The 12,402-nt window shown below is 49.8% G+C and overlaps 1 protein-coding gene across 1 annotated transcript; it reads left to right on the forward strand.

The window, feature by feature from the left end:
- Window positions 1–1,712: 1,712 nt before the first annotated feature.
- Window positions 1,713–2,430, forward strand: LOC109746763 (uncharacterized). The gene has a single exon (XM_020305872.4). It carries the CDS (start codon window positions 1,824–1,826, stop codon window positions 2,298–2,300), a length of 477 nt encoding a protein of 158 aa, XP_020161461.1. The 5' UTR covers window positions 1,713–1,823; the 3' UTR covers window positions 2,301–2,430.
- Window positions 2,431–12,402: the final 9,972 nt, after the last annotated feature.

Raw genomic sequence — 12,402 nt, forward strand, 5'->3', positions numbered from 1 at the left:
TGTCGGCGGTCGGATGGATGGGGTGCGGGGTTTCGAGCGATGCGGGAGAAGGGGCGGGGAGCTGCTCGTCCATGTATGCATCTGCTCCCTGCGCTGCTGCCGCTTCACTCTCTTGTTGCAGGTGTCACCAATTCCTCCGGGCAATGTTCTTCGGCTTGCACGACAAAGCCGAGGACGGGACGTTGGCGGACGAGGCGGACGCAGCCTCTGTCGCGGCGGTCGGGGACGGGCTGGACGGCATCTAGGGTGGCGGATTGGGACCAGCGATGAGGATGGAGAGCAAGGGTGGCGGACGACGACGGCTCGGACTCGGGAAAGGTTGGAGCGAGGCGGGAGAAGTAGGAAGGATTTAGTGGATTTGATGCAATTTATGATGGGGTAGGACTGCCGGGTCCAACGTGAGGAGCGACCGGACACACCCGAGCGCATCATATCCGCTTCAGATTTAGCCTAGATATGAGAATGTCGGTCATCCCGAACGTTTGAATCCCGTTTTCTGTCTTGGTGGCTTTTTTATGACCAGTTAGGGCATCTCCATTGCTGGGCGCTTAGGCCAGGCGCCAGGTTCGTAATCCCGGCAGATTAGCGGTTGCCGGGTGTAATCCTGGTGTCAACCCTGGCATCGACGCCAAACCATGCACCCGGCGCTTGGTCATTTTCCTTCCAGTACTTAGCGTCCACGTTGTTTAGTTAATTAGCGTCTAGCGTTGAGGGATGAGGCGCTTAAGTGTGTTTCAGATTTTTATTTATTTATTATTTTGTCTATAAGCGCCTATGTAAGCTCCTAGCATTGTAGATGCCCTTAGTGACCAGGCCGTCTGTCCCAAACATTTGAGACGGGTCTGCGATCCATCTGTCTCCTGGCGCACAGGGTATGCGAAATCACCGCGTGCTCACGCACTTGTCGAACTATCGATGGTCCAAAATTCCACACGAATTGCGCAGGGCCGTACCACACTATTTTCATATTACCAGTCCGGTCCTGGTGTGACCAGTTGGATCAAGCGGCGCATCGCACGCGTCGCTTCTACCCACCGGCGCGACGCATCCAGCAAATATACAACTCCTGCCGTACGACCCCACCACGACCCGATCGATCGAGTATGCACGCTGACTCACGGGCTATGACCAACCGCGCTTACGTCATGCCTCGTGACGTCTTCACCCGTCTTCCTCGTGACGGTCTCTCCCTTTCTGTAGAGAGCACGAGGTGCTCTTCCCTTTGCCCTTTCTCTGACGGGACCGGAGCGAGAGCCCGTTCGTTGTCACAGCCAGCGCCGTCCGGTTTCTTTATGGAAGACCGGGTCCGGGTCATGGTTTAAGCAAGGCACACGATCGATCAAACCATTAATCTCCCTAACCTGCCTTGACTAGCCAGGTCCATTCTTCTGATTTTTGCGTGGAGACTAGCCAGGTTCATTCAGCGCCAGTGTCAACTCGAAATTGTATTCTTATTTTTGCTGCGAGGACTTTGAATTGTATTTGCACTAGTGGGTCGTTTCTTCTTGAAGAAAATACACGGTGAATTTTACTCCCTGCGTACGAGTAGTACTCGTACAGTACTAGTGGTATTCAATTATGCTCACGGAGTGCCCAAAGTCTTCGGTGTTTTCATCGCCAGGAGCACGTCAATATGAACAGTCGACGCCAGCACCCACGGCGGCCGGCACGCCTATAAATTAGCCCGACGTATTATTCGACAGCCTCACCGACTCATCCTCTCTGTCTTGTCTTGTCTCCCTCCCTCTTTCCCTCTCTCTCTCTCTCTCTCGCGCGCGCGTGCAATCCACCGGACCACGACGATCGGCCGGGCCCCAGAGGCGATGGATGCCACCGCGGCGGACAGGCACGAGGCTTCACCAGTGGCAAGAGACGGCGAGTCCACGACGTCCGTGCCGGAGGTGCCGCGAGCGCCATTGTCCGACTTGCCTGTCGCCGGCGGCAGCGGCACGCCCGAGGAGAGCGGCGGCGGCGAGGACGAGCAGGTGGAGAGGTTCTACGCGCTGCTCGCCAACATCCGGGCACTGAGGGACGTGTACGGCGCCGGCGGGTCGTCGAGGAAGCGGGCCAGGGGGGCGGAGGCGCCGTTGTGGAAGCCAAAGTTCAGGATGGAGGATTTCCGGGAGGCGGACGACGTGGTGCCCGCGAAGAAGGGGAGGAGCGATCGCGTCGAGCGGCAGCGGCTGGAGAACAGCGACGCGGCGGAGGCCGACGGGGAGGACGGCGAGGTCGTGGAAGAGAATGATCGGGTCTCCGCGTCGCAGACCACGTGTGTGCTGACTGCCGAGCAGCCGGCCTAGCTAGCCAGTATTCTGAATCCAACAAATTGTCTGGACGATATTACTTCTAATGTGTACACCGACGCAGTCGCTTAATTAGATTTGCCATCTGCCATGTATCTTTCCTTTTTGATATCCATTTACACGTACTGACATAGAATTTTAAGTTCCCTGAAAACACGATAGTAGAATTTTAAGTAGTTTTGCTATATATGCGACCGACAAATAATTATGCCGAATTCACTGTTAGTGCTAACAAGCTACCAAACGACAAATCTAAACATATGATTCAAGAAAGGGCAGAATGAATGAGATGATCTGATCAGAAGGATATCAATATGTCTAAGAAATGTCTACTGTGTTTATTCATGACTTCCTCTCTGGGCATTTTCCAGACCATCACGAAATGCATGAAAAAAAAGGCTTGAATGGTACGATTCCTTCGTCACCCCTCTCTCTTCCCCTCGGCTGCTAGGACAAATTCTCCCAAGGTTTAATCAGCGAGCCATAGGTCGCTTCCTCTTTGTCTGCAGGTGGCAGGGAGGAGAGTCACAGTGCCTTCACTCCAGCTAGTAGTTTAGGTTGGGGCTTTCTAATCCTCACAGGTGTGGTGCTTTGGGCAGATGGCGGCACTTAATCTTTGAGTTTGTCTTCTGAATCCGATCCTACTCGAGTTTGTACATCTTGACATAGTCAAGGGAGCCTACGCATAGATTACTGCCGTCTCATTGAGGCGGTGTGGTTAGGGTTCTTATCGTGCATGCATGATCACGAAATGTTGTGTCAGTTGCTTCAGATCTATTCAAGGGTCAACGACGATGACCGCAGCTCCATACAAGTTTTGGAGCCTCCTCTAGTTCTTATAGTTCTATTTCTAGTTGGTCCTAGTTGACTAATTAGAGCTAGGCTAATCCTCTTGTCCTCATAATTAGAACCTCAGTATGGTTCTAATATCCTCCCTCTAATTCTCCGGCGACGATTAGCTCTGGACGACGAAGCGCTGCCGGATCGTGAAGGCTGCACACTTGCAACCAAGTAGAGAGGTCGTGCTTTCGGTCTTCGGTTCGAGTGACTGTTCGTGGGCGGTACGAGGGATCGTTCAGTGATGGTTAGAGGGACTCCAAGTACAATCTACACCGACACGTTCTTCTTCTGCTGTAACTCGGTGACGGTAACGATTGTGATCCCAACCCGTTATGCATCTTCATAGTGATCTTGGGTGATCTTAGGTGCGATTTTTTTGTTTTCTATTATGTTTCCCAAGACAATTGTCTTAGGTGGTCATTATTTTCTTTTCCTTCCAGTGCCGACCTTGGTAACAAGGAAGGAAAAGAAGGAACGACCATCACCGATTGTCGAAATACCCGTAAGGTCGACTGTTTAGAGCTAATTGATGGATGCCGACTGTCGCTGTAGGTGGTCACTGTTGTACTTCTCCTCCCCTGAGACAATGGTAAAGCAAGAGGGGAAGTACAATGATGACCATCGCCAACAATTGAAATACCAATGAGGGAGATCCCACCATATATATACACGTGTACCTAAGAGATGAGAGTTGTTGAAGGGGCCTCGATGGACCAAAGGTCAACTCGCATGCCTAGTGATTAACTGATTATTTATTGTTAATCCAGTGGCAATGCTAGGGGTCCTCTCCTCTACCATGTTTTCATAATTTGTTGGCTTCTGAATCCCTTTGCATGCTCCTTCTCGTTCTACCATTATTCTTCATTTGTTAAGAATCTAATTAATTTAATTACATCATGCTAGTGCTATAATTACTGCCCTTTACTGATTTTTCAGGACGTTCGCCATCGACTCCATGCCTCCTCGTCGCCGTTAGGCCTCTTGTACTGCACCATCATCCTTCACTCCTCCTGGGAGGAGCTACGAGGGCCTCCTCAATGGGTCATGGCATGGGCATTAAGGATTATGGACGCGGTAGACACATGATTGGAGTGTAAGAAGGAGCAGACGCAGATGGAGGCTCTCTCACATGAGAGCACGGACATGGCGGACTTGCAAGTTTAAAAATTGTATGATTAGTGAATTGAGAAACAGAGCAGACGTTGTCAGATTGGAGGCCAACGACGAAGAGCGTGCACGGATGCCGGTTCAAAGAAGACCAGAGTTGATCCCCACATGGGCACAAAACGAGATGAAATCTCGGATTTGGGTTCAAAGAGCCCGTTTGGGAAGAATGTTGGGGCTAATGCCGCCAAGAATGCCCCACCCACCACCATGGAGGATGGATAGTGAAAGGATCGATAGAGTTGACTAGAGGGGGGGGGGTGAATAGGCAACTAACAATTTTTAACTTTTCTTTACCAAATTAAACTTTGCATCAAAATAGGTTGTCTAGATATGCAACTAAGTGAGCAACCTATATGATGCAATGACAACAAGCACGCAAGCAAATAAGAGATATAACACGAGTAAACTTGTGAAAGTAAAGGGACGAGATAATCAAGAGTGGAGCCGGTGAAGACGAGGATGTGTTACCGAAGTTCCTTCCTTTTGAGGGGAAGTACGTCTCCGTTGGAGCGGTGGAGGCACAATGCTCCCCAAAAGCCACTAGGGCCACCGTATTCTCCTCACGCCCTCACACAATGCGAGATGCCGTGATTCCACTATTGGTGCCCTTGAAGGCGGCGACCGGACCTTTACAAACAAGGTTGGGGCAATCTCCACAACTTAATTGGAGGCTCCCAACGACACCACAAAGCTTCACCACAATGGACTATGGCTCCGCGGTGACCTCAACCGTCTAGGGTGCTCAAACACCCAAGAGTAACAAGATCCGCTAGGGATAAGTGGGGGGAATCAAATTTCTCTTGGTGGAAGTGTAGATCGGGGCCTTCTCAACCAATCCCGAGCAAATCAACAAGTTTGATTGGCTAGGGAGAGAGATCGGGCGAAAATGGAGCTTGGAGCAACAATGGAGCTTATGGGGGAAGAGGTGGGTCAACTTTGGGGAAGAAGACCCCCTTTTATAGTGGGGGAAGCAATCCAACCGTTACCCCCCACTTCAGCCCCGCAGAGAGCGGTACTACCGCTTAGCAAGTGGTACTACCATTCCCTCACGCGGTACTGCCGCTGGGCCCAGAGCGGTACTACCGCGGTGGTCAGGGCGGTACTACCGCACACGAGCGGTACTACCCCCTCACTGCCGCGGCAAGTACCGTAAAACCCGACACGGAAAAAGACCCCTCGAATCGAGGCGGTACTAGCACGAAGCCGCAGCGGTACTACGGCTGGGGGCTACAGCGGTACTACCGCTGTGGAGCGGTACTGCCGCTTATAGCACCCAAGCGGTACTACCGCTCCGGCCCGCGGTACTACCGCTGGGACCAGAGAGGGCACACTAAGAGAGGGGAACGAGCTCATCAACGAAGCGGAAAGGCTCGGAGGGTGTGCAAAGGAAGTGTACGTGATGATTCCACCCTAGCCTATCCAAAGCGGACCTCCTCTTGATAGTACGGTGATCCCTACGAAACTAGTCCACCAAACTAATTCGAAAGAACTACACCGTCTTCGCTTCAAACTCCAAGGAGAGGGAATCATCTCGTGCCAAAGGATGAATCTCTGAAAAACTCAATGCACACGGTTAGTCCGCAAAAGCATTGTCATCAATCACCAAAATATCTTAGGGATAAATATGCCCTTACAATCTCCCCCTTTTTGGTGGATTGATGACAATACGGGATTTGCACAAACGGGAAAAGACAAAGGACATAAGCAAACCCCCAAATCTCTAAAATATAGACGGGCTCCCCCTAGATGTGTGCCATCAAGATAAGTGCTTTGGACTGCACGACACACATACTAGGATCAACACTCCCCCTGTATTTTAGAGACCAACAACCTAAGCGTGATTCAAGAGAGCAGGATATATAACATAATAAGCATGCAACTCATGAGATACCAAAAGACTAGAGACATAGATAAAGATATGATAAGGATAAGGTAGCATATGTCTCACACCATATGACTGGAACTTAGGTCTCACGGAACACAAAACCAAACAAAGCACAAGGTAGCAAACACAACGAAAGCACAAAGACAAAGACACACTCGCAACACAACGACGCAAATCCCTAAACTCTCTCCCCCTTTGGCATCGAGACACCAAAAGGGGCAAAGAGCTAACCTACGGCTCCAGGTGAGAGCATGCTGAGGATCTCGAACATCAGGACTCTGCGTGATCATCTGCACCACCATCCTCGGCCGGAAACTGCTCGGCATCTGAATCGGTCCACGGACAGTGCTGCTGGTCCACTCCTCCTCCTCAGTGATCTGACCCTCAGAGCCGCTGGTGACTGTCGCACCCAACTGACGCATAAGCTCCTTGTGACGTCCCCTTGCCTTCTTCTTAGCCACATGAGTCATGTACTGACCGTGAGACTCCATGCAGAACAGCTTCTTCATCTTGTGTTTGAGCTTCTTTGCCCAAGAGGGCTCTGCCGTAGAAGGCTCTGTCCCAGAAGGCACATAATCCTCATCGTCATCATCGGCCTCATCCTCACCCTTGGTCTCCATGGCAGCGGCAGAAGACGGAACCCCAGATGTAGGAACGGAGGTGCCCCAATTATCCTTCTTCCTCAGACGCTTGATCTCATGAGAAACCAACTATCCAGTTTCCAGCTAATCCGCGGGAAAGGAACGTCTCCAGGCCTTCTCAATGAGCAACATGATGAATGGACCATAGATCGGGCACTTGCGCTCAGAAATGGCAGTGAGAAGTTCAGACCACATAACATGAGAGATGTCCAGGGACTCGCCAGTGTTTGCTTCCTTCTCACGCTGGCAGAAGAGAAGCATATCCACGAGATAGGAGTGAACCATATCCAGATTCCCGATGCAAGGAAAGAGGGTCTCTCGAAAGACACGATGAAGGATGTCCAGGTAGGCAGACAACTCATAGGTCTCCTTCTTAGTCACAGGGTGAACCTTCACAGTGCAGTAGGGCCAGAGGGCTTGCTTGTGAGTGGAGTTGACGTTGTGGTGAGGGCGAAAGCCAACAGGAGTCTCAAGCCCGCGATCTTCCACATGAAGTAACTCCATGAAAGCCTTCCACTTGACAGACAGTAACTTGCCATTTGTCATCCAGGTCAGAGTCCTTTCTTCATCAGTTCCAAGATGGACAGTAGCAAAGAACTGAGCCACCAAATCTGCATCAAAGTCCTTGTTGAACTGCATGATTCTGAGAATGTTGAGCTGAGTACACATCTGAAGAGCTTCACCAAAGTATTCGGGATCCTTCTCCATGGCATCCGTGTCGATGGAGCGAACATTAACAAAGAGATTCTTCTTGGCCTTGATCACATCAAAGTAGATGGCAACTGAAAGCGGTTCCAGAACGGGCGGTTGACCAAACTGGGTTCTTGGTCTTCCGCATAGGGGTTGCGGCGACGCTTTGCCCAGAACTCCTTCGCAGACATCTCAGTCACAGTCTTGGCCCTTGGCTTCGGCCTGTTGGCAAGTTTCTTCTTATGTTGAGGATTAGCACTTGAGGAAGCTGTTGGGAATCGTAGCATAATTTTAAAATTTTCCTACGCTCACCAAGATGCATCTATGGAGTATACTAGCAACGAGGGGAAAGGAGTGCATCTACATACCCTTGTAGATCGCGAGCGGAAGCGTTCCAATGAACGTGGATGACGGAGTCGTACTCGCCGTGATCCAAATCACCGATGACCGAGTGCCGAACGGACGGCACCTCCGCGTTCAACACACGTACGGTGCAGCGACGTCTCCTCCTTGTTGATCCAGCAAGGGGGAAGGAGAGGTTGATGGAGATCCAGCAGCACGACGGCGTGGTGGTGGATGTAGCGGGATGCCGGCAGGGCTTCGCCGAGCATATACGAGAGAGAGAGGTGTTGCAGGGGGAGAGGGAGGCGCCCAAGGCTGTGATGATGCTGCCCTCCCTCCCCCCCTTTATATAGGCCCCCTGGGAGGGGGGCGCCGGCCAGATCCCATCTAGGGTGGGGGGCGGCGGCCAAGGGGGTGCCTTGCCCCCCAAGGCAAGTGGGAAGCCCCCCACCCTAGGGTTCCCAACCCTAGGCGCATGGGGGGAGGCCCATGGGGGGGCGCCCAGCCCACTAGGGGCTGGTTCCCTTCCCACTTCAGCCCATGGGGCCCTCCGGGATAGGTGGCCCCACCCGGTGGACCCCCGGGACCCTTCCGGTGGTCCCGGTACAATACCGGCAACTCCCGAAACTTTCCCGGTGGCCGAAACTTGACTTCCTATATATAATTCTTCACCTCCGGACCATTCCGGAACCTCTCGTGACGTCCGGGATCTCATCCGGGACTCCGAACAACTTTCGGGTTTCCGCATACACATATCTCTACAACCCTAGCGTCACCGAACCTTAAGTGTGTAGACCCTACGGGTTCGGGAGACATGCAGACATGACCGAGACGCCTCTCTGGTCAATAACCAACAGCGGGATCTGGATACCCATGTTAGCTCCCACATGTTCCACGATGATCTCATCGGATGAACCACGATGTCGAGGATTCAATCAATCCCGTATGCAATTCCCTTTGTCAATCGGTATGTTACTTGCCCGAGATTCGATCGTCGGTATCCCAATACCTTGTTCAATCTCGTTACCGGCAAGTCTCTTTACTCGTACCGCAATGCATGATCCCATGACTAACGCCTTAGTCACATAGAGCTCATTATGATGATGCATTACCGAGTGGGCCCAGAGATACCTCTCCGTCACACGGAGTGACAAATCCCAGTCTCGATCCGTGCCAACCCAACAGACACTTTCGGAGATACCCGTAGTGCACCTTTATAGTCACCCAGTTACGTTGTGATGTTTGGCACACCCAAAGCACTCTTACGGTATCCGGGAGTTGCACGATCTCATGGTCTAAGGAAAAGATACTTGACATTGGAAAAGCTCTAGCAAACGAAACTACACGATCTTTTATGCTATGCTTAGGATTGGGTCTTTTCCATCACATCATTCTCCTAATGATGTGATCCCGTTATCAACGACATCCAATGTCCATAGTCAGGAAACCATGACTATCGGTTGATCAACGAGCTAGTCAACTAGAGGCTTACTAGGGACACGTTGCGGTCTATGTATTCACACATGTATTACGATTTCCGGACAATACAATTATAGCATGAACAATAGACAATTACCATGAACAAAGAAATATAATAATAACCATTTATTAGTGCCTCTAGGGCATATTTCCAACAGTCTCCCACTTGCACTAGAGTCAATAATCTAGTTACATTGTGATGAATCGAACACCCATTGCGTCCTGGTGTTGATCATGTTTTGCCCTAGGGAGAGGTTTAGTCAACGGAACTGCTACATTCAGCTCCGTGTGTACTTTACAAATATCTATGTCTCCATTTTGAACACTTTCACGAATGGAGTTGAAGCGACGCTTGATATGCCTGGTCTTCCTGTGAAACCTGGGCTCCTTCGCAAGGGCAATGGCTCCAGTGTTGTCACAGAAGAGAGTCATCGGGCCCGACGCATTGGGAATCACCCCTAGGTCGGTAATGAACTCCTTCATCCAGACTGCTTCCTGTGCTGCCTCCGAGGCTGCCATGTACTCCGCTTCACATGTAGACCCCACCACGACGCTTTGCTTGCAACTGCACCAGCTTACTGCTCCTCCATTCAAAATATACACGTATCCGGTTTGTGACTTTGAGTCATCCAGATCTGTGTCGAAGCTAGCGTCGACGTAACCCTTTACGACGAGCTCTTCGTCACCTCCATAAACGAGAAACATATCCTTAGTCCTTTTCAGGTACTTCAGGATATTCTTGACCGCTGTCCAGTGTTCCATGCCGGGATTACTTTGGTACCTTCCTACCAAACTTACGGCAAGGTTTACATCAGGTCTGGTACACAGCATGGCATACATAATAGACCCTATGGCCGAGGCATAGGGGATGACACTCATCTTTTCTATATCTTCTGCCGTGGTCGGGCATTGAGCCGTACTCAATTGCACACCTTGCAATACAGGCAAGAACCCCTTCTTGGACTGATCCATATTGAACTTCTTCAATATCTTGTCAAGGTATGTACTCTGTGAAAGACCAATGAGGCGTCTTGATCTATCTCTATAGATCTTGATGCCTAATATATAAGCAGCTTCTCCAAGGTCCTTCATTGAAAAACACTTATTCAAATAGGCCTTTATACTTTCCAAGAATTCTATATCATTTCCCATCAATAATATGTCATCCACATACAATATGAGAAATGCTACAGAGCTCCCACTCACTTTCTTGTAAACACAGGCTTCTCCATAAGTCTGTGTAAACCCAAACGCTTTGATCATCTCATCAAAGCGAATGTTCCAACTCCGAGATGCTTGCACCAGCCCATAGATTGAGCGCTGGAGCTTGCATACTTTGTTAGCATTCTTAGGATCGACAAAACCTTCCGGCTGCATCATATACAACTCTTCCTTAAGGAAGCCGTTAAGGAATGCCGTTTTGACGTCCATCTGCCATATCTCATAATCATAGTATGCGGCAATTGCTAACATGATTCTGACAGACTTCAGCTTCGCTACGGGTGAGAAAGTCTCATCGTAGTCAACCCCTTGAACTTGTCGATAACCCTTAGCGACAAGTCGAGCTTTGTAGATGGTCACATTACCATCCGCGTCCGTCTTCTTCTTAAAGATCCATTTATTTTCTATGGCTCGCCGATCATCGGGCAAGTCAGTCAAAGTCCATACTTCGTTTTCATACATGGATCCTATCTCGGATTTCATGGCTTCTAGCCATTTTTCGGAATCCGGGCCCGCCATCGCTTCTTCATAGTTCGAAGGTTCACCGTTGTCTAACAACATGATTTCCAGGACAGGGTTGCCGTACCACTCTGGCGCGGAACATGTCCTTGTGGACCTACGAAGTTAAGTAGGAGCTTGATCTGAGGCTTCATGATCATCATCATTAACTTCCTCCCCAGTCGGTACAGGCACCACATGAACATCTTCCCGCGTCGCGCTACTTTCCGGTTCGGAAGGGGTGACTATCACCTCATCAAGTTCCACTTTCCTCCCACTCAATTCTTTCGAGAGAAACTCCTTTGCCTTCGGATCTGAGGTAGAAGGTATACCCAATAGTTTCCTTAGGGTATCCTATGAAGACGCATTTTTTTGACTTGGGTTCGAGCTTTTCAGGTTGAAGTTTCTTGACATAAGCATCGCATCCCCAAACTTTTAGAAACGACAACTTAGGTTTCTTCCCAAACCATAATTCATACAGTGTCGTCTCAACGGATTTTGACAGAGCCCTATTTAAAGTGAATGCGGCAGTCTCTAAAGCATAGCCCCAAAATGAGAGCGGTAAATCGGTAAGAGACATCATAGATCGCACCATATCTAATAGAGTGCGATTACGACGTTCGGACACACCGTTTCTCTGAGGTGTTCCAGGCGGCGTGAGTTGTGAAACTATTCCACATTTCCTTAAGTGTGCACCAAACTCGTGACTTAAATATTCTCCACCACGATCTGATCGTAAGAATTTTATTTTTCTGTCACGTTGATTCTCAACTTCACTCTGAAATTCCTTGAACTTTTCAAAGGTTTCAGACTTGTGTTTCATTAGGTAGACATACCCATATCTACTTAAGTCATCAGTGAGAGTGAGAACATAACGATATCCTCCGCGAGCCTCAACACTCATTGGACCGGACACATCGGTATGTATGATTTCCAATAAGTTGGTTGCTCGCTCCATTGTTCCGGAGAACGGAGTCTTGGTCATCTTACCCATGAGGCATGGTTCGCACGTGTCAAATGATTCGTAATCAAGAGACTCCAAAAGTCCATCTGCATGGAGCTTCTTCATGCGCTTGACACCAATGTGACCAAGGCGGCAGTGCCACAAGTATGTGGGACTATCGTTATCAACTTTACATCTTTTGGTATTCACACTATGAACATGTGTAACATCACGTTCGAGATTCATCAAAAATAAACCATTGACCAGCGGGGCATGACCATAAAACATATCTCTCAAATAAATAGAACAACCATTTTTCTCGGATTTAAATGAGTAGCCATCTCGAATTAAACGAGATCCAGATACAATGTTCATGCTCAAAGCTGGCACTAA

The sequence above is a fragment of the Aegilops tauschii genome, chromosome 1 (assembly GCF_002575655.3).
Source record: "Aegilops tauschii subsp. strangulata cultivar AL8/78 chromosome 1, Aet v6.0, whole genome shotgun sequence".
Classification (NCBI taxonomy): Eukaryota; Viridiplantae; Streptophyta; class Magnoliopsida; order Poales; family Poaceae; genus Aegilops; species Aegilops tauschii.

What these genes read in the sequence shown, in the direction of transcription:
- LOC109746763 (XM_020305872.4), top strand. Translation starts at nt 1,824, where the DNA reads ATGGATGCCACCGCGGCGGACAGGCACGAGGCTTCACCAGTGGCAAGA.